The sequence below is a fragment of the Numida meleagris genome, chromosome 1 (assembly GCF_002078875.1).
Source record: "Numida meleagris isolate 19003 breed g44 Domestic line chromosome 1, NumMel1.0, whole genome shotgun sequence".
Classification (NCBI taxonomy): Eukaryota; Metazoa; Chordata; class Aves; order Galliformes; family Numididae; genus Numida; species Numida meleagris.
Window position 1 is genome coordinate 119909742 of NC_034409.1, and position 22959 is coordinate 119932700.

Consider the following 22959-nt stretch of genomic DNA (forward strand, 5'->3'; position numbering starts at 1 on the left):
TTCATTCTTCTGCCAGCTGATAGCTATAGAGTTAACGTGCTGTAACAACATTGAAATTAGACAGGATGGGAAGGGAAGGAGATTTAGAGAATTCCAGAGAAAACTTGTTATAACTTCTGCAGTCTGGTCTAGGAGTATTTGTGAGTAAAATGTGTTGTGTTTTCTTTTTCTCCTAGGAAGAGAAGAATTTAAGGTTCCACAGGCCTTATGACTTACTAACTTTATGATGCCCATAGCATTCTCTACCAACTTCACTAACATTAATCCCAATCTTTTTTTTTCCTAGGGTGGTGAGGAACTTGCATTATACTTTGTATTTGGAAAGGGGTAATGTATGAACTTCCTAAGCCCCAGAGAAAGCTATCTAAGGGCTAAGATGCTAAAAATCTTTGCGTTTTACACTTTGCTTACAGCAGATGCTTTACTCCAAAAAGAATGAACAAATGATTATAAGCCTGAGATGTGTGTAAAGACTCTGGCTTTGTCCCGTGCGCTTTGTGCCTTTTGTCACTGAATCCCTGTCAAGGACCAGTCAACCTCAAATATCCAAGCAAGCTAAAATTAATGAGTAAGATAATTTTAATTTGCTACTAGTGCTTTCAGTGTTACTACAGATCTACAGCAAGGCATATTTATGTGGAACAGGGTTCTGAATAAATACATTTACTAAGGAACAGATTTTTGGGTCAAAGTTTGCAAAGGCTTCAGTGAAAAGTTTCCACAGAAACAATGCCAAGAAACACCAATTTGTTTCCAAAAGCAGTTTCCCACGGGCTGTTGGTTTAGATAGGAGAAATTCCATTATGAACCTGGTGTTGTTTTTTTGGCTAGGAGTTAGAGCTTTCCAGTTCTACCCCCGAAGCACTTCCCATCCACCCACTACGGGCAGGCTTGGTAGCAAGGCAAACAGCTGCTCTACCGAGTGTCCACAGACAGCAGCTTGTCTGACATTTATTAAAGCCTTTGAGCTGATGTGACTCATTCTCTGCAGAAACTTTCCCTGTCTGCTCCTCAGTCATTGTACATGGAAGATAAATACCTAGGCTTTTCATGCTTGTAGCAGCTTGGGAACAAATATGTTTTTACCAGTGGCCATGAAATCTCATTAGGGATTATTATTATTATTTTTGGATATGACTCAGGTATAACAGCTAAAAAGCCTTATGCTAACCTTGAGATATTTTAACAGATAATTCTCTTTTGCTAGTGCAAATCTCTAGCAAACTTCATCATTGCAAGAAACAGTAAGGTGAGTGAGGAGGTAACGAAGAGTTTACTCCAGATTTTCAGATGTCTGCCCCAGTGGAGAGGAAATGAGAAAATAAAATCTGGCTACAATGTCCTCACCATTTCAAAATGGAAAAGGATTCAGACAACTATCATTTTGTCATCTGCGGAAGAAGATAACTTGCAGGTCTGCACTGAAGAGGCGGGAGGCGTGGAGATCTGGCCCGCAAAAGTGGTGTGAAGAAATCCAGGAGCACATGGGTCTGGCCTCCACCCTCTGCATCACTATCAAGGTGGAAGCTGGGTACAACCCTTTTTCACCCTGCCACCAGCCAAGGGCAGCCAGGGTCCTAAGGGGAAGCACCACCAGCCTTGATGTGGGATAAAGGGGACAACTCCAAGACCTGGTGTGGAATGCCAGGTTAGGTGCAGCTTTGGGAGAGGTCAGTTGGAGCTTGCTGTGCATGGGAGATGGGGAAAGGGAAGGCCAGCTGGTCCTACCACACACCTTGGTCTTTGAACTTCAGCTTTGGTAAGCTTTGCACCCTGCACATCAGTCTCCAGAGGTGATTTCTCTTCCCAGAAGTATGGGAAGATATGTCACTCAGAGAAATTTCTAGAGGTAACCTCCAACAAGGCCTGGAAAGCAGCCTTTCTGTGTCTGTGGGTGGAAGAGCTTATTGCAGTATAATGTGTTAATGAGCAATGAGCATCTAACCCCAGTAAGGCTGGAGAAGAGAAGCAGTAGAGCAGAGGAGCAACTGAGTTGGATACTCCAACCCATGAGCTCTTGTCACCTTCCCATCTGCCTTGCTGACACTCCTCAGCTGTTACTGCCATTGTGTGCTGGTACTGCATAGGTAGTGAGGAAAGAGAGAAACTGGAGGGAGGCGTAGAAATTGGCTTGGCTTGATGAGACCCACTGTGGGCCTCTGGGCTTGGAAAGATGAGATATTGGCTGGCAGCCTTTGTATTGGGAAATATTCCTGGGTGGATCTGAATGGGACCTGACACCACAAGCGCCACTTAATAGGACCAACTTAGCTGACTTCTGTGGCACTGAACTTGCTTTTATTATATTTGGGTTTTCTTCAGCATGATCATCTGTTAATCTTATCAGTGGAAGTGGTGGAAAACTGTCATGTCATCATTATTTTTTAAATGGAAATTGTTGTTCTGAGAAAACAAATGTATTTGGGAATGATTTTGCTTTCATCAGGAATGGTTATTGTTCACTAGAAAGTTTGTGAATGTAAAATGTTTGATGGCAAGTCACAGAATTGCCATTGTTTTTCAAAATTAATTATGAGATGCTAGAAAAGAGGAGCAGAAAGAAACTGAATTCTGCTTTAAGCCTGGATTTGGATTTCACTTAAATTTAGTACTGGACAAGACCAGCTTGCAGTTGGTGAAATTCTAGTAGACTGTGTTAAAACACCAGCACAGCTCTCAAGCACTAGGTTGAGGTTTTTGCTCTAATTACACTTACCGTCTGCTTACTGGTATGTACTTGCCACATGAGAACATTTCATCACATTAATAACCTGGTATGATTGATAATCTATAGCTATAACCCACAAGACAAGCAAAACAAAATCCTGAAAATGGCTTGGAACCACTATGACTTGGGAAAAAAAAAAAAAAAAGAAAAAGCTTTCAGGGTTTGGATTCTTTTTGCATGGTCTGTAGTGCACTGGTTTTAAAGCCAGTTCAGAAAACAGTGCCAAGATTTATTTTGCAGCATACAAAAACTTACGTAGGTGTTCACTGAGAGATGTTTGGCACCAGATGGTGAAAAATGGAGTGTTCCCACTTGCCTCTCTGTGGGGAAGATGCTCTAATCCCCTCCTTGCCACAAAAAAAGATACAACAAACTCATGCTAAGTTTGCCCTGCTCTCTGGGATACTGTGGTGCTTCCGAACACCTGCGATGAATTAAAACACAAATCCAGGTGCTCGTGATACCAGGACATATTTGCTGCTTCTTTCAGGGTTTGCTGGCTTTGATTTAGATGGTAATTTGTGAGACTTCTAAGTAAAACTACAAGCCTGTGTAATAGAAAAATTGCTTGCAGAATTCTGTGTGGTCCCCAACCAGGCTGATGGGATATTTGCCAAGGGAAGTTTCTGTGAGGGTGAGAGGAAGGAAACATGAAAACTTGACATGCTCAGAACAAATGTGAAAAAAGGAAAGCGCCTGCAAGAGGAAAGAAAAGGAGGGATGCAAGAACTGGATGATGTTATGAATTTCATCAAGGGAGGACCTCTTCACCCTTGAGCCCACTTGGAGATTTTACGGCAGCTTTGCAAAGAAAACTCAAGTGCCGCTGGATATGGCATTGGTGATTTAGTACCCCTGAGGACAAATTTAACTACTGTGATCTAAAACATGACTGCCTCAGATGTATGCCTTGCTCACTGGCTGGAAATTAATGCCTTGAAGGAGAGGCAGCAGAATGAAACATATGCTATTGTCTCTGAGCTCAAGTTTACAGGCTGGAGTAGAAAACTGATTTTATTGGGATTTGAGCTAATATAATAGACCATATACAGAACAACTGAGGCCTCAGTTTGTGGCCAGGGCTTCCATCCCTTCTAAGGGTGTGGGTAACCTATGCTGAAAGTGGGGAATGAGGCAGGCAGCAACAGATCAAGTCTCTGCAGCTATATCTGCCAGGGGAGGATCAGAATCCTCCCCTCTGAAGTGTAGGAACCCAGAAGGCAAGGTTTGGTGCCTCAGGCATTGCACAGCACTGGACTGTCACTGACTGTGAATTCAACCATGCTTCTATGGTGGGTTTCGGCTAATCACATGTACACACCTCAGCTTCTTGTTCAGAGTCAGTGAAGGCTGATTCTCAAGATTCTGTTCATGTCCTTTCAAAGCAGAGATCTAAAATAGGTCAGATGAATCATGATCTTAAAATGCATATTTATCCTCATTAGCTCTAAAGCAAAGCTAGGATATCTGACTTGGATTCTGAAGATAAATTGAACAAATACCTTGCTTTGTGTCCAGTTTTCCAAATATTTTCTGTATTTCTATGGTTTGTATCCTCAGAAACCAACACTGAATTTGCATGCCAAGACAGATCTACCAGCAGTGCATTTTCACTCTTGTAGCAAATATTAGCTTTAATGATACAAAAAACTCACTGTACATGCCCAGAATAGTAAACAATAATAAAGTATTTTCTGTAATGATTAATGTGCAAAATTTAAAAACTGATTAACAAGTGGGAGAAGAAAGAAGGATAGTAGAACATAGTCATAGTTGAATGACTTGCTGTCAGCAATTTGCATCTTTGAAGGAGAAAAAAAAAAAGACTCAAGTTTACAAGATACTCTGTAAACATAAAAAGTAATATTGAGTGTCATATCCTCAACGTTACTATGCACTTTTATCCATCCGGGAATGTTACATTTGAATTATGATGAAGTGATTTCTGTAGCTAGCTTTTTATGTAGAACTTGGAGTGTAGAGCTATTTAAATGGAAAATAGCATTGTAATGACTAAAAGCTCTGTGTTGTGTAAGCTGTTTCAGGTCTGTATTTGAAGCTGTGCGCTGTTTTTCTTGAGATTCAGGTTGACATGTTTCTTTGTTGGTGGAGAATTTTATGCTTATATCTCAAAAAGATTTGAGACTGAGGTAGTTAAACGAGTCAAAGCTTTCTTACATAGTCTTGGTGCCCAGCAAGACTCTATAGACCCTACAGAAACTCCCTAATTTGGAGATATTTTAGTAGCTTGCTCCAAAAGTAATGCCTCCCACTTATTTCCATGGACCTCACATGCTGATCTCCTGGCTGACCATACAGTAGAGGGAAACACTGCAACAAAGAGAAAAGAATGCAGTTTTGCACTTGTGAAGAGAAGCATAGATTCTTTGTCTTTCTCTCTGTTCTCTGTATTGCTAATTCAGCCTTTTAGTCATTGTGTCTCTACTATAAAATCAAGTGGCAGAATTTAAAGCTAGACTCTTCATAACCATAAAAAGTACCAAACTTGTTACCGTACATGACACAGAAAATCTCCTCAGGTGAGATCTGGCCACACAGAAATGAATTATTTGAGGTGTGCATGCACTGGAGAGAGCCTGTGGTGAGACACCACACAGGACAAGGAGGGAAGAGTCAGGAATCTGCATTTTCATGATCAAAAAAAAGAATATTTATGGACTTTTGCTGGACTTTCCTTGCACTGCCCTAACCCCACTAAGACTGCTGCACAAGACAGTAACTGTGGAGTGGTCAGGCAGGGCTCACAGGACATCAAACTCTGTAGCAAGCAGTGCTATGTAATGTAAGGTATCTCCAGGCTGGAACAAAGACAGGGAGATTCATCACAGGAACTTAAGATGCTTTGTCTAAGCAAAGGCTTCAGGGCAGCCCAGGGAACAGAAGTCTGGTTGTGTGAGAATATACTATGAACCAAAGGAGAAATCTTGCCCATAAGGTGACATTTCAGAGTGTAGTCCTGTAGCCCTGAAGGGAGCCCCATTTCTGAGGAATGGGCACTGTAGATGGATCCTGCAGTATGGCTTTGTCCAGGCCTCTGCCTCTTTGATGCTGTCAGAAGACAAGCATGATCAAACTAGAAGCTTCTTTTGTGAGACTTGCATCATGAGACACCAATACATATGGATCAGGACACCAACAAACTAGGAAAGCATATGTCTGTGGACTACCAGCCTTTTGTGGGGACCTCAGAGGCCTCTTTCACAAAGGATGATGGAGGGATGAGCAGGTAGAGGCTTCCTGCAACCATGGAGAGTGTTACAGGCTCATCAGGCCTGCTAGGTGCTATCTGGGGTCCCATCAGCTTCAAGAAAGAGCAGGCTGCAGCTCCTCCTTCAAGGCAGAGGTTAATATCACAAATCATGACCAAATATGTGCAACTAATATCACATTATTCAGATGATTACCCTATAACTCAGCAGATCAGAAGATCAAATGACCCAAGTCTCCCTGTCCATGTATTACTGGGGACTAAAATATTTCTGTCTTGTAGGCTCCTTACTAGTGTTGAACTTAAAGGTTGCAGATTATGCTTCTTCACTTATAAGCCAGTGGGGCCAGACTCAGAAGCCAGGAGAGCATTGGGAAGGGACAGGCCTTCTCCTTATCCATGTTTCATTGGCAGTTGTGAATCGGCATGTGCCCTGGTTGCCTTCACAGGCTCCCCCTTGGTAGCGCTTGTAGGTGATACTCATACTGTTCATGTCTTCAAATAGAAATGCTTTTCTTCTTCTTCTTTTTTTGAAGATAGGAGGAAAAACCTCAAAGTTATTCCAAATCTCTTGCACGTGCTAAAAATGAAACCCTGTTTCTTGGGATTAGCCCAGTTAGAATTTTGTTTATCAAAGTATCACAGAATGTTTTGGATTGGAAGGAAGGGACCTTAGAGCCCACCCAGCCCCACCCCCTTCCGTGGGCAGGGCTGCCCCCCACCAGCTCAGGCTGCCCAGGGCCCCATCCAACCTGGCCTTGAGCGTCTCCAGGGATGGGGCACCACAGCTTCTCTGTGCAGCTGGGCCAGCGCCTCACTGCCCTCTGGGTAAAGGATTTCCTTCTGACATCTAACCTAAATCTCTCCTCCTTTAATTTACAACTGTTCCCCCTTTTCCTATCCCTGGCAGTTTGGATCTTCAGACACACACATGCAAACTCTGCTCTCCTAGACAAATTTTATCAACATGAGTGAGATTTTCATGTGGAAGTTCTGCCTACTTTCACCTGTGCACAAATGAACATATACTCAGAGACGGCAAAAGGAATTGTCACTTACATTATCCAAGTTGGATGGGTGTCCTGGGCAACCTGGTCTAGTACCAGATCTGGAGGTTGGTGGCCTTGCCTGTGGCAGGGAGGCTGGAACTTGATGATCCTTGGGTCCCCTTCCAACCCAAGGCATTCTGTGATTCTGTGATTATAAACTGTACTCATTTGGGCAAGAAAACTGTGCAAACAGAGATGATCCATGAGATCAGGATTTATGCACACAGACCCAGAGAAATTAAATGGAGGTCCTCTGGAAAATCAGTTGCCATTTGTTCATGGGTAGCTTTGCGACTCTGGCTTTAGACAAAGAAATTGATTTAAAATAAAAGGACAGTGATCGGATAAGAAACCCCTTGTGCGACTGTGACAGGGAGACAGTCTGCAAGCGGGGAGAAGGAAATCAGCCCGCTCAGCACTGCGCTTTCCACGCCATGGAGACAACAAGGAGCTTTCCAGCCGAGAGCGCGGCGCGGTGAACATGTGGTTGCAATATCCGCACGGCACGCGGTGACCCCCGCCGCGTGGCAGGAATTCAGCGCCCACTCCTTGCTGGGGTCCCAGCTGCTCGCATGGGGCTGTGGGCTCACACGGGGCAGCGCCGGGAGAGGAGAGAGCACAGCGCGGTGCCCTGCAAACCGCTCGCCTGGGAGTGGTGCGGATCGCACCGGTGTCTCCCTGGGTTTTCTTTGCAAATCCCCCGCAGGCAAAGTTCGCTCAACTAGTTGAACTGGCTCTTTCTCTCTTGTTTTTTTGGCAAACCAAGAATTTCCTTCCTGATAAAAACAGCCGGCCGGCTCCCCGATTGGGCGCGGGGTTGGGGAGGATATGACATCAGGCACATCTCTCGCTTCGTGCAGTGTGGTCTGCCTGATCACTGGCTGCTTACCAGCACGGCCAGGGAGGTGTTTCCCTAACTCCCAGCCCAGGTACTTAAGTTTCTGCACAAAGCGGTGCAGCCCCGAGTCCCAGCCGGCGGCGGGCTCTGTTCCGCTCATCTGCTCGGCAGATCGCTCCCGCACCTCGCCGTGAACGATGGAATTTGAACTCCTTAGAGTGACCGTGAAGTGAGAAAACAAACTGAACAGACGGGGCTGAGATGGATGAGGAGGGAATGAATCAAAACGGCAGCAAGTCGCAAGGAGCAGGAGGCCAGGTGCCTGCAACGTCTCCATCAGAGGTGCTGATGAGGGGTGAGTAAGGCTCCTGCCTCTGCCCTTGCGTCTGCCGGCAGCAGGAGCGGGCAGGGTCAGGCTGCAAAGCCACGCTCCTAGCGAAGTTACACTTCAGTGCAGATCTGCAGCCACGTCCCCGTGCTCTTGCACTTCAGAAGGGATTTTAATGAACTATTCATACTTGATACTGATTTCTGTTGTGTTTTTTTTTTTTTCTGGTGCATCACAGAAAAGTGCCAGATTCTGTAGTGCAGTTCATGCAAGCAGAAACAAATGCAGTAACTGAACTACAGCAAATTGAAAAAGAGATTGCAGTGTGGCATGTTGAACTTAGATTTGTGCCAGTACAGCACTGGCTCAGTTCCTCTTTTCTTTTTCTTTCTTTCCTTCCTTTTTTTTTCCATTTCCTTCCTCCTTCCTTCCCTCCTTTACTTCCTCTGTTCTTTATCTTCTGTTTATTTCTCTTTTTTTTTCTTTTACCTGCTTTTGCTTTTTGTTTTTCCTTCTATTTTCCCATTTTTTTCTTTTTTTTTAAGTTTCTTATTCTTTCCAATCAGCAGGCGCAAGTCCCCTTGCCAGGCCCAGCCACTCGCCCATGCAGATTCTTCCACAATGGCTAGGGCACTATGATCAGCTGTGACCAACGCTGTTGTGGTCAGTGGTGAAGTTATTCAAATAAATGGCTTCACTCCGATTGTTGCTCTGCTGGCTGGCCCAGAGCCATTGAAAATATGACATGGTGACCGACCAAGGACAAGGAATTTATCTTCACATAGCAGCTTAGCTAGTTATGTTCCCTGCACCCCCATTTTCTGAGACACTGTTTCTTCAGTTCATGGTCAGTGAAGTGGGATTACGGAGGAAAATTAAGATAATATGACTTCACAGTGTCCTTCCTCTTTTCTGGGGCTATTTTCTATTCTTACCAAATAGAAAAATGGGACACTGAAAAATAAACAGAGACAAACTACAGTGTAAAGATGATCAGTATGCTGGCTGTGTTGTCTGCTGCTCCTCGTGTGTGTGCATGTGTATGCATGCACTGAGGCTAGGGTGGGAGGGAAGGGACGGCGATGTCATTACACAGTGTGAACCAAACCCAGTTCACATGGGAGACAATCTCTGCCAAAATGGAATCTGCAAGGGAGGAAGCCTCCAGGCAGCCCTGTGTGGGACCAGCCTCCATGCAAGCCATGGGTGGCTTGGTCTGCTGGGTGCTGGAGCTTAGTGTGTTCCTCTTGAGCCTGCCTGGCTCTTAGCAAAGTCAATAAGCTCTGCTGGTGGCTTGCAACAGGAATGTATTTGGCTACATATATCACGGGTGTTAGGTGAAAGCCTTTAAATATGAAAAATACCATTCATAGTATTTCTATACATAATGCCATAGGCTTATGTGTATGTAAATGTGTTCACAAGAGCATGCCTCAGCTGAAAGGATTTCAGAGCCCCTTGTGAGCTGCACTGTGTGCAGTCACCATGAGAGGAAGGCAGCCTAGGGACACGCACTGAGTGTGTGACGTGCTCCTCATGATCAGAGGCTGGAAAAAGATGCTTTCAGCCACCACCACAAAGTGAATGCTCTTCTAGAAATGTGCTGCAAGCACATCCACAGGCAGCAGTGAGAGCTTGGCTGTTTATGCAGTTACTGGTATAAGGCTCCCTCTGTACCCACCCTGCCAGCATTCAAGTGCCCAGGTGGATGCAGTGCAATCAAGTAGGACCAGAGGTTTCATGTAACCTCTGGGTTGGCTGCAGTTTAGAGCAGTGAAAGGGGAGCGGGATGGCCCCATGCCACAAAAAGCCAGCGGGTTTTAGATGCTGAAAGCGATGAGGCCTGACAGAGCTTGCTTGTGGATCAAGGTGCAGGCAAGTTTTCATATTTGGATTAACAGGCTCATTTCTCCATGAGAGAGCGATTGTACATATTTGTGGGAACCAGAAATCTGCATTTCTGTGGCGGTACGTGCAGTGAATGCAACAGTGCCAACTTTGTACACTGGCCTTTCTCCTCCATGGACTGCTCTGGTGGGCAAAGTATTTTAAGGTCTTTCTCAAATGTCACTATTTGAGAATTTAAGAAGTCTAGGGCTAGTTAGCATTGGCACTTACTTAGGCTTTAATCAGATGCCTGTATATGGTAATAATAGTGATACTGTATCTACTTGCCGTGCAGTCAACAGAACCTTTAACGCTCTGTTCACAATGTACCCGAGATGAGCTTAAAGCTACTTTAGGTCTCCACTTCCATTTAGGATAAAGGACCCAGTCCTGCTTAGTACAGGATGCCCAACTGGGTTAGGACATCTGTGCCTATACGCCTTTTATTTTCCACTGGCACTTATCTTTGACATTTTTTTCTGATTAGCCTTCTAATTCACTATTAAGTATTTATGAAACGAGGAGTTAATGCCATTCCACACACAACTATGATCTGGTTTGGAGTCTTAATGGAAACTTGTTTTTTCTCAAGAAAGCACTGAGTTGGATAAGGGCTGCATGTGGATATAGCAGCATGACCATGCACCTCCCTCTTTGTCACCAAAATGATGACATGCTGATCTAACGTCATAGTAGTTTGTACCAAATGCTACATGTATTTATTTGACCAAAAAGAGATCAAGCACTGCTCAGAAAACTTGTTCTTCTATCTAGATCTTTAGAATCCTTGTAAAAATGTTTCCCTGCAACTCATTACGATCTGACAGCAGCATTGGTTACACCATGACACTGGATACATGACCAGAGCCATCCCTGGCAGGATGGGTAAGAAAGACAGCATGGAGGAGCATGCTGTAGCCACTGGAGAGCATGCCTGGTAGAGGTGAACTTAGTTCAAGGTATGAGGAGAGAGATAAAGATTTGTCTCTCAGTATACTACTGTCCTCATTATAAAAAGCTTCACAAAATCAGGGGTCTTTACTTAGTGATGTTAGTGGGGTTTGTTTTTTCCTTGCTCTTGTCACTGGTGATGTGGGCCTTCTCACAGGACTACTCAAAACGGCACGATGAGGGTCACTGAAAAAGCATAGGAAAATGTAAGACAGTAGCCTCAGTACACACAGTGCACTGTGCCTGTCATTCCTGAGGTGTTTAATGCGAACAAGCAGAGATGTTTTTAGCTTTGCACCTTGGAAAATGAGATATTTAACTTTATGCAGGTGAAGGTAATTTAACAAGCACCATTTGATGCACATCACTTATAAAGCACAGCTATTTTAGTCAATTCATACTGTGCTTTAATAACTGTACCATGGTTTTGCTATTGTTATTAGATGACATACCCTTACGAGACTAGAACCATAGCTTCTGGAAATTGCTGTCCACTTGCTAAGGCCAAAGAATGATTACAAACTTACTGCAAGTTTATGTTGTGGTACACAGCCCATGGAACTCAGGAGGAGGCAGGCAGAAGGTGGGTGAAATGCCCTCTGGAAATGCTTATTTTCCTTCCCAGGAGTACCTGGGCTGTTAACACAGACCAGACATTGAGTTTTGAGGCAATGAATACTGAAGGAGGTAAATCCCTCCCAGAGGGATTAGTGTTCACTGGTGGCCATGAGCCATAAACTTTTAATGCTGAAGGGCCCCTCTGTTAATATTTGGACGGCCCTCAGTACTGCATTAGCTTGTTTCACTGTGTTAAAACAAAGAACAGATATAGCAACTATGGAAATGAAGCTGTTTCCTCAGACCTTTATATTAAGCTGCAAACTGAGGAAAGGTATGTCCTGTAAAATTCATCAAATGATGTTTTTGCCTGTCAAATAAATCTTTCAAAAAAGCACGCTACGTGACTTGACAGGTTTGTTAACAAATTTAATCATAAAGGTTCCCTCCCATACCTCCTTCATTCAACCAGAACTATGCTGACTCATTTCCAGAAATTATTTTTGGCATGTGGTATTTTTCTGAACATCACTTTTGAAATATCAAGATTACCTCAAAATAGTAGTTAGAATTCTGTTTCTGCTGCAAACCTTTTTTTTGCTTCCTAAACCATCTGCCAAAGTGACCTTATGTCAGTCTTTTGAGATGAGAGCAAATATGAATCTTTTTGTTTTATACACTTAGAATATTAGTTTTTTTTATCACAGTTGTAGGAATACTTTCCTTATGTTATACTTAAGTAAAATTACTCCCTTCATGACTTGGGCTTGTGTCCTTAATACCATTCACTGGGTATCCCCTCCCCTGCACTGTCCCTTGGAGAAATGGAGAGATCATGTGCTGAGACACAAGAAGATCTCAGGGTCCTGGTAGGTGTTCCCATACTGCTGAGGAATCTCATTTTCTTCAGCATCAGAGAGCTGGTCACTGCAAGTCCTCTTGCTCTTGCTCTTTGCCTTGACCCGGTGAGGCAGAGCAGCAAGAGATCATACAGTCTGCATGTCCCTAGGGTGAAATCATGTCTCTTTTGTTTAAAAAACAAACAAACAAAAAAACCCCCACCTTTTAAGGAAATACAGTGTTTTTCACCAAGTCTGCTTCACCTAAAGCTGAGTGCTTTCTTTCCTCCACTAAATGTTCAGGCATGAAAACTAAAATCTAAGGCAGACTCTTTCTTTAAGCTTCCCTCTATATTTACTTTTTATGGTTTCCAAAGTGCTGAGAATACAGCTATTATTTAAAATGCACCACTGCAGAGGTTAACGCTAGACTGAAAACCAAGAAACAAAATCAACAGGTAACACAATTTGCCTCCCTGTACTTTGGTACTGTCTGTAGTTACATATTGTTGACTCTAGCCCATCTCTGAGCAGGGGTGAATGACTGAGCAGCTGTACCCTTTCCAAAACAAGCTCCTTTTGAGCTAATTGTTAAAACGTAATGAGCTTGTGAAAACAAAGGCACTGGAAATGATTCAAACCAAGAGACAAGCTCAGTCAGAACAAGGTGGTGTTCTGTAAATCATTCTCTTGTCCTCTGAATGGGAACACAGCTGCTCAGCACTAACATGGGATGAATTAAAAACACACCCAGAGTGAACCCATCCTGTTTTTTCACTCCCTCCCTGTGGCTGCTCCAAGGAAAGCTTGGCGGTTCAAGTAATAAATTAGAAGAGAGGATTACTGGGGTCACACAGTTGAAGTAAAGTACACTGATGAAACAGTCCATGTTAGACATTTTCCTGTCTTTCTCTTTACACAGACTTCGTTTCAGACTGGTCTCCTTTACACGATGCCTCTATCCATGGGCGTCTGCTTGCTCTGAAGAAACTCATCAACCAGGTATCCCTTTGCCAAGTCATTATGATCTCCACTGGTTTTGTTCAGCTCCTGAATGCAGTCTGTCTTTTACTCTGAAACAGCCATGGTTAGGAAATCATGTTGACCAAAATGCAGCGAAGTCTATGCATAACATATTTTTTCTACAGTTCTTTGCCTCACACAAACTCTGAGCACTCAGCTGAAGACCTGTATCTTGGGTTGCAGGTAACAAGACCCCAGTTGCTACTCCTCTGAGCAGCTGCAGGGCTCTTTCTGCAGCTCCTGTGCTCATGACCAGTACTTGGTGCCTTTGGTGGGGGCAGCTCCAGACACAGATAAGACTCCAGTTGAGGCTTCAAGTCAGACATCAGTTTCTGGTGTCCACTGAAGTGCTTGAAGGCCTTGCTCCTCCCAAAGAAGGGCACAGCTGGGGAGAAGAAATTTAGGAACCTCACTGCTCCCTTCCCTCAAAATTATTTGATTTAGCCTGTGGAGCAAAGAGAATAGCTATTGGAAACTCTTCCAGCTTAAACTTCTGGATCATGAAGACTGATAGAAAGAAAAGATCCTGTGGTAGAATCAATCCAGTGGTTTCTGATGAAGGGGCCAATTTTTCTTCAAAAAGTGCCATGCTCCAAAGAAAATATATAATATAGATAATAATATATATATCAAATATAATAATAGATACATCAAATGTATATATCAAAAGCACTTCTGGGTATGTTCCATTCAAACAGTCACAGACTGGAGGTCAAAAGGCATGAGCAGACATGTAAACAAGAGGCAGTCACGACCCTGCTGAGAATACTAAAAACATTTTTTAATCTTTTTTATTTCTGAGTTTGTTAGCTGTGATGTAGTAGAAGTAAAATGAAGCAAAATGCCTGGAAGGATGTCTATTGTTGCATTGGACAGTTCACTGCCCACAGCTTTCTGTATTGATTAGTGATGGGTAGAAGGCATGACCTCTGGTACGCTGTGCCTGTATCTGTTCCAGCTGAAGCACCACAGCCTCCTTCCTTGCTTGCCAAGTAACTCCAAGCAGTTGAGAAAGTTGTGATTAAATAAATCTTTAAGGATCATTATAGAAGCGTGGTGGGTTTTTGCAATTGTTGTTGTTTGTTTGTTTTGTAGTTGGCTGTAATGATATTTTCTTTCATCAGGGGAGTGATGTTAATCTTGTTACTGCAGACCATGTGTCTCCTCTCCATGAAGCCTGCCTAGGTGGTCATGTGGCTTGTGCCAGTTTCCTATTAAAGCATGGTGCTAAGGTAAGTGCATCATGGACAGGTTATTGTTTCCAATGTTAACATGTTTTATTATGACAGTTTAATGCTAGATTATAGAATCATAGAATGGTTTGGGTTGGAAGGGACCTTAAAGCCCATCCACTTCCAACCCCCTGCTGTGGGCTGGGACACTTTCCACCAGACCAGGTTGCCAAAAGCCTCATCCAACCTGTCCTTGAACACCTCCAGTAGTGGGGCATCCACAGCTTCTCTGGGCAACCTGTTCCAGTGTTGTTTTTATTCTTCCCCCAGGTGAATGGGGTTACTGTTGACTGGCACACTCCTTTGTTCAGTGCTTGTGTCAGTGGCAGTGTGGCTTGTTTGAATTTACTGCTGCAACATGGGGCCAACCTGCACCCGCCCTGTGACTTGGCATCCCCCATCCATGAAGCTGCTAAGAGAGGTAACCTCATGGGTGTCAGCACTGTTTTATGTCTTGCTAGAAGTTTGGGGAAGTGGAAAAAAGGTAAAGAAGATCTTTTTTATGTTTTAGGCTAGGAGTTGTACCTTCCTACTTGCTTTCATCACAAGTGTTGCAGTTGCTCCCACTCCTGGTGCTCACCAAGGGCCACTTACTGCTGCTCTCAGGGCCTCTGGGTTCATGTGGTGACACCTGGAAGGGGATGCGTTGTCCAAATCAGCTGCCTGTTATGTAGAGATCTGAGAGAGTTGTCTGGACATCTTCAAAAGCAGGAGAGAAATACAGCATGATTCATCTCATCTTCAATAGATATCTGTAATGAGTCAGATATAATGCAGGGGCTTTAGCATATTTTCAGACTGGATTTGCAGTTCCTGGTCTTCTGATTGAAAACACTGGAGTAAGGAGAGTGGATCAAAGTATTACACTATCACCTCTTGACAAAACAACGAATCTTTGCCAAATTACACTTCTGCATCAGAGAATTTGGACTGTTGCAAAATGCCTGATCTCTAAAAATTGACTCTGCCTTTATCCCTTTTAAGGTCATGTGCAATGTGTTGAGCTCCTCACATCCCATGGGGTGAATATAGATCACAACATCAGGCATCTGGGTACTCCGCTGTATGTAGCTTGTGAGAACCAGAAAGTGGACTGTGCCAGGAAGCTACTTGAGTCAGGTAAAAAGAAAAATGAAGGATGGTGTATTCTCCTTCCTTGTAATGTCTGTCTTTGGATTTTCTTTGCACCAAAGATTTAGAGGAATTCCTGCTCTGGGACCTGGAGGGGTTTTTCTCTCAATGACAGTCCTGTGTTAAAGAGGGTAGCAGGGTAAACAGAGTCTTCTTGACCTGGAAATGAGCTTTACAACTCTCAACAAAATGATGGGTCCTCCTCGTCTTCATACTGCCAGTAGTGCCTAGAACAACACCATCCTCTCCAGCATCCATGTATACGTGCTGCTGTAGCTATTTGAAGAGAGTAGCAAGAAACTTCCTTTTTTCTTCCACCCTCTTTGCTCAAAATAAATGACTAAATAATCTTTACATGCTTTTTCTGCAAATGTTTTAATTCTTACTTAGTTCATAAAACGTCTGAAACATTTCCAACATGGAGTAAAAACATAATCCAGCTACAAATCTGACCACTTGGATAACTACACAAGGCCATTTTTTATCTATGGCAGTGCATCTCTTATAATGAAAGGGGCTGCATAACAAAGTGTAGCCACATAGCTCATACAAAAATGGTGGGCCAACCAAACTCCTTTGAAAAAAAGGCACATTTAGATGACATTAAGCACGAGTTAGCACAATGATCTTGTCTAAATAAATCAAATACAAATTACTCTAAGAATTCATTTTTGCCTATTATTTTCTGTTTTCTGCCTTTTTTCTTTGCTATCTTCTGTGTATAGGAATGTGTAGTTTAAAATGTTATAAATAGTTTTGAATTGGTTCTGCAGCTTACAAATTTTGTGTTTTCTGAGACATCAGCTCAGGATAACAGTCTGAGGAGCACTTGGGGATCAGGGAGTGCTTACATTGTCCACTGTTACGGGCCTCAAAACTCTTCCATCCTCACATTTTTTCCTGAGCAGACTGGGTAACTCAGCACCTGGAAATCACCTTAAGCCTCTAGTATGGAGCAGGCTGAAACCTTGCACGCACTTTAAAGGAATGGTGAGTTGGGATGGAGAGCAAAAGACAGTTGTACGTGGAACTACACTTTTGTCAGGCTTCAAAATGTCTGTGGGCTGGGCTGTGGGTAAAAGACTTGGTTGTGCAAATGATCCTTTGGGATCATTTTCACAACTCCACTGCTTCACAGCCAGTACAAGGAGTGCATACACAGATTGTGGGACCAAGCCCTAAAGGACAGGAATTCACTTTTAGGTGAATACTACAGTGTTTATGGATTGTTCAGAGAAAGAGCAGCTCGTACAGGAAGTGGAAATAAGCTCTGGTGTAGTCATTATTCCTTGTCATCTCTTCATATTCAGGAGCAAACGTGAACAGTGGCAAGGGTCTGGAGTCCCCACTGCACGTGGCTGCCAGGAGTTGCAGTGCAGAGCTCGTGATGCTGCTGATTGACTTCGGAGCAGACATTTGGGCAAAGAATGCTGAAAGCAAAAGGCCGATGGAGCTGGTTCCACCTGGCAGCCCTTTGAGTCAACTGTTCCTGCAGAAAGAAGGTGTCTCTTAGCACTTCTTTTATTCCTTCACTTGGGACGCTGTAGGGAAAAACCATACAAAGTGCTGCACAAGGCCATAGTATTCCATGCTCTTAGTTGTACAACACAGAGAATAACTAAGTTTACCTCAATTATTTGGACACTGTCTCCTTCTGTGTCAGAATATAGTGGTGCTAACAGTGACGACTACTCATCTTTTAACCTATGGGTCTGTGAATATTGCATCAGGGAGAAAGCATATTGAGCTTTCAATGTGATGCAACACAGAGCTTGGGGTAAAAAAATTTCCCGAGTCTGGGATCAGAATAAAGCCAGAAGTGTTGTCTGGAACATGCCGACAAATGTGAACAGAAAATCACCTCTGATGAGAGTTGTGTTTATCTGGTGAACACTAGGACTAGGACCCTCAATTTTTAGAGTGTGGCAACTTTTAGACACATGCCAAATACTGCATAAGTTAAAAATTACAACACTGATCTTCTAGTTGATTAGTATTTACTTTTATTCTGGGGACAAAACCTTGTGTAGATGCAAAAGTATCTTTAAAATAAGACTATATTCATTGTTTTGTGGGAATTAAGGAAAACTACACAAGAATGATATAATGAATATATATCATATATATATATATATATGAATATATATATGAATATATATATATATATACACACTAGATTTTCCTGAAGGCCAAAGTTATGTGCTGTATAATCCAAAAGTATCAAGCTGTAGGGTTAACCCTTAGGAAGTGCTTATTTAGCACACGTAAATGGAATTGTTCCAGGTCTATGTTGTTTGATTGGTTACGAATGCTTTAATGAAAGAGGGAGATGCATTTTACTTACTGTTCTTGAGGGAAATTAGAATAAGTTCTTTAGCGTTGGAGTTCTTGTGCTCTTCTTTAGGTGTTCTCATTCAGACAGAAAATTACACAAACTAATAATTAATCTGGATTTACTTTATTTTAAACAAATTACTGACCTGCAATTCTACTATGTAAAGATTTGGTAGTGTTGTCACAAACAGTTTTAATAATAAAGTGATGAATCAGGCCCTTTGTGGAATTGTAATATAAAAATAATAACATGGAAACAACTGCACTGTGCGTATTATGTACGTGCAGCAGACATTTGGTTTTCCAGCCTAATCTATGGTGCACAGAGTGGTGATCTTTTCAAGCTTAAATCCCTGCTGCATGAGCCTCGTGACTCCTGAGGCACCACATGTGTCCTGTTTATTTGAGATTAAAAAAACATCCCAGGCACACCCTGTGGAGCTGGCATGAGAAACTGCCATGGCTGAGCTAAAAGCTTGGGCAAAAAGTATCTTTCTAAGCAAAATTCAGCAATTGAAATTAGAAATGATGAATGGCTGAAGGGTATTTTGCAGCTGACTGGTGTTTTTCTGATGTTCTTCAACATGTCTTTTCCTGAGTAGGGTAATATCTGATGGGCAGCTGATGTCTGACTCCTGTGACTGCTGAATGGCTGCAGCCTGGGAGGGGGGTGTGCACACTGCATCCTCTGGTTTCAGAAGGCTCAGAATCTCCTCGCAGGCCCCATAGCTCCTCGCAGGCCCCATAGCTCCTCGCAGGCCCCATAGCTCCTCGCAGGCCCCATAGCTCCTCGCAGGCCCAATAGCTCATTACAGGCCTCATAGGTCTGGCACATACATCTTGTGCCCCTCTCCCTGTGCACATGCCATGCTGGCATTGCAGCATGGTCCAACATGTGCAGCACAGGGCTAGCTAACAACCCAAATATGGATTTGAATGGTTTTGAAGAGCTAGCTTGCACCTGCTTTTTACGCTGCAGCCTGCGTTCTCTCCTGACCACGCTTCATTTCTCCACCTCAGCTTCTCTGCTCACCACTATCTTATCTACTCACTCATGGCTGCTGGTACCAACACTGTCCTCTCCCATCTCCCTTTTGCCTTCTACACTCTCTTCTTATCTCCTCCACATGCATGGCATCCAACCCTTTGTGTTTACTACTTGCTTGCATTTGCAGCCCTGCCCATGTCAGGGTGGTTGGAGCTCAATGCTCTTTAAAGTCCTTTCCAACCAAAGCTGTTCTATGATTCTATGATCTGCCCTTCTCATCTCTCCTTTCCCTGGAAGCCCCTCACTGCCCTCAGTGCTGGTCAACCCCATATGTGGCACAGTGCTGTGCAGGTGGTAGGTTGGGGTCTGAACAGTGACAGGCGCTGCCATTAAAAGCACTGCACAGCATCTACCCTTTCATGAAAAAGATGAGCCTGCCAAATAAGCCCTTAATGTCGTTATACTTAAATAAAGGGGGGAGGGAAATAGCACTAGATTCTTCAGCGTGGCTTGTATTTATCAGCATGGGACTAGTTAATCAGGAAGATTTAAATAAATGATTCTGTAGTATTTCTTTTGCTATGCATTTGTCACTGTTATGAAATAAGTCTAAAGCAGTGGGCTGCAATCCTGGATCTCAGTGAAGGTCTGTGGGGGAAGGGCTTTGAAGGAAGTCATCTCTTCACAAACAACACAAGCTGCTTAACACTTGTGCAAGTTAAAAGGGTGCTAATTATGTCTCTGTAATGACAGAGAGCGATGAGGCTTGAACTGAATGGTAGATGTACACCTGGCTTTCCACTGCCAGATGTGCTGGGAGCTGCACATCCATGGTGGGCCTTGGGGCGATAAAGCCATGTGCGTAACATGTCTCCTGTCTCTCTCCAGGGCCCCTGTCCTTGATGCAGCTCTGTCGCTTGTGCATCAGGAGGTGCTTTGGACACAAGCAGCATCAGAAAATAACTGGCCTTCTCCTGCCCGAAGAGCTGAAACATTTCCTTCTTCATGTTTAAGCCTTTCAAGTACAAAATGGTGCCTTAATAGCACAGCAAGGTCTGTTGAAGAAAAATTTCTCACTAGTAGTGTTGCCAACACCTGCAATGTTAAGCTGTGATAGCTATTGGTCTCTGGTAAGGCCCTGGGTCTGAGAAACATGGAAACAACCAACTTGCTGAGTCCTCAGCACCACCCCCAGCCAAACAGTGACTTGAAAAGGAGCTAGTCTGCATTGCTGTACTGTAGAGCATAGAAATGTGTCTCACCACCCTCCTAGAAAGGCAGGAAATGAGCACAATCTTTTGAGATAGACCTCTTGATTCTCTGAATCCCAGCACCGTTTCAGAGGGCTCATGGCTGACAGAACCTTACAAAGAAAGCACGTATCCCAGAGCAGCATGAACAGCGCTTTTAGTAACATCTGTGAGGGCTGTCCACACCACCATAAGACTAAGGAAAGGGAACTCAACCTACTTGCAAAGCCGGACAACACAACTGCTGGATGCAGGTGTCTGGTACGAGACGTTAATTTTTGTGCTGATCAGACACAGAAAGAGCAGTTCTGTTGGTCTGTGTGACACTAAATTGTACCTTGATGGGACAAAATGACAAATACAGATAGGTCCTTAAGTTCCCTTGTTATGGGATACGGACCCCTAGAGATCTCAGTTCATCACATGTTATCTGAGGTATATAAACATTCACTGGCTGCTTTAAGATGTCCATCTCTACTCTTTCCCTCCTACTGAAGGAGAAAAATAGACATTTGTCTTTGTATTCTGAAAAAAAAGAATCTATTACAGATGGATCCTTCTAAAATCAGTATCTTGCATAAGCTGAATCTCCACTGAACAGGGAGGGAAGAGACAGTTAACCTAGTGCTTAACTTTTTGAAGATTAATGTTAAGTGTGAAGAATCCCTGTTTTGGTGACGCATCTGAAAGTTGAAAATCCATCTTGTTATATTTTAGATCAAGAACTATTTTTTTTTTTTACCCACTACTTTTGTCATTTACCATTAAACATCTTATTTGTTATATTATCAGAGTAATGTTAATACCGGGATAAAATTGATCAGAGAAGGTGGTGAAAGCATTGTTTCTAGATTGCTTTTCATCTGGAGATTTCATACCTTAATTTTGCTTCCTTGAATCCCTCAGACCATGAATGATTAGGATGAATTCTGTTTGCTCAGTTTGTATCATCTCAGTATATTTGCTTATTTATTTTAATATAAATTGTGATAAACACTGGTGAATTACATCTTCATGTATCAACATCTAGTTATAAACTGTAAAAGCTGTATAAGATGCAAACCAAATAAGCTAAATGCAGGGGAAGTTTGGATATTCTTCTGTATTTGAAACCAAATATAATGTAGGATTTGAAAGACTGTCATGAATATATTTTATCAGTTTTTTTGCTATTATTTTGCTGGCAGTTAAATGGCTATCAACACACAATTGTATAGGACATTAGTTAAAAATAAATGGTTTATATTCTCTTTTGATTTTCTTTCTTTCTTTTTTTTTTTTAAATGATAGATTGAATACTTCCTGAGTCTATGGATCTTTGAGCTGAACTCTGATTGTTTGTGATGCTGTCTATGGGGTAGTAGCATAGAGAGTGTTTTTCTTCTAAATAGACATGCAAATGAGACTAAGATGCAGGCACTTTTCACATCTTGCCCTTTGCTAATGTTTGAAGGTAGAATTTGACTCTTGTAATTATTCTTCTACTCATCTGAGGGTTAGTGAATAGCAGCACAAGATTTCCTAGAGCAGGAAAAGATGTAACTTAAGATGGTCACAATCTTCAGTTCACATTTTTTTAGTGACTTACATCAGATTGTTTCTTCTGTCTCCTAGGCAAGAGGCACGTGTAATGATCAGGGTGCCCTTGTGTTTGCCTACACAACAGAAGAATTATTTACTGTAAGTAAGCATGTGGAAATCCCTCTACAGCCTGACATCCAAGAGATGTCTGCCAGCATTGACTGTGTACGTTATGGAGCTGGAGAGGGATGGGAGGACAGTAATTTCCTCTTCTTTCAATGTGTCTCCAGGTATGCCCACAGAGACCAGCTTAACGAGAGATGACAATGCCAGCAATTTGCTTTACAGGATGCTGTTTCATCTTCTTATGAAAATTGTTGAACCAAATAAACAACTTCATAAAATAAGAAAACTAATTAAAACAAGAAACACCTACTTTGATTTATTTAAAGGTGGTTGATACTAGTTGTAACATTGCTTTGGTTCTCCAGCAGTCACTAGGTGGACCGGCCACATATCACACATATATTTTGTTCTGCAGTTGTGCAAAAAGGCCCACAGTTTTCCTGCTCATTTTTAGCTCTTTCATTTTTTTCTCTTAACTGGAAACTGCAGACATCTTAATCTTGTAAATGTAATGTAAAACTTTGGAGTGTATGCAGAGAATGTCATGGGGAAAAGCCCTAGAGGGAAGAGGGGCCCAAGAAAGCCTGTCAGTATGCAAGGATCACCTCCTTCTAGCTCAGGAGTTATGCATCCCAGCAAAAAAAGAAGTCAGGCATAAATGCCAGAAGGCCTGCACAGACAAACAAGGAACTTCTGGCCAAACTCAAACACAAGAAGGAACACAAGAAGGAAGCAGAGGGTGGAAGCAAGGATGAGTAACATAGGAGGAATACAGAGACATTGTCCTAGCAGCCAGGGATTAAGTTATCAAACTAGAGCCCAGATAGAATTTAGTATGTTCAAGGTTATAATGGACATCAAAAAGGGCTTCTAAAAGCACCTCAATTACAGAATGGAGACTACAAAAAATGTGGGCCCTCTCCTGAAGAAAAGGGGAGACTTAGTTA

The 22959-nt window shown here is 42.8% G+C and overlaps 1 protein-coding gene across 3 annotated transcripts; it reads left to right on the forward strand.

Moving 5' to 3' along the window:
- On the forward strand, window positions 7833-22315 carry ASB9 (ankyrin repeat and SOCS box containing 9). 3 transcript variants are annotated; one of them, XR_002442644.1, is made up of 9 exons: window positions 7833-8199; window positions 13330-13409; window positions 14555-14662; window positions 14933-15083; window positions 15647-15781; window positions 17104-17295; window positions 20004-20168; window positions 21980-22045; window positions 22177-22315. XR_002442644.1 is itself a non-coding variant. In XM_021409882.1 (8 exons), exons 1-7 carry the CDS (start codon window positions 8106-8108, stop codon window positions 20126-20128), a joined length of 885 nt encoding a protein of 294 aa, XP_021265557.1. In that variant the 5' UTR covers window positions 7833-8105; the 3' UTR covers window positions 20129-20168; window positions 21980-22153. The 3 variants fall into 3 exon arrangements, 2 of the variants coding, with proteins under 2 accessions (XP_021265557.1, XP_021265548.1); XM_021409882.1 differs by lacking the exon at window positions 22177-22315 and having other exon boundaries at window positions 21980-22153; XM_021409873.1 differs by lacking the exons at window positions 21980-22045; window positions 22177-22315 and having other exon boundaries at window positions 20004-21621.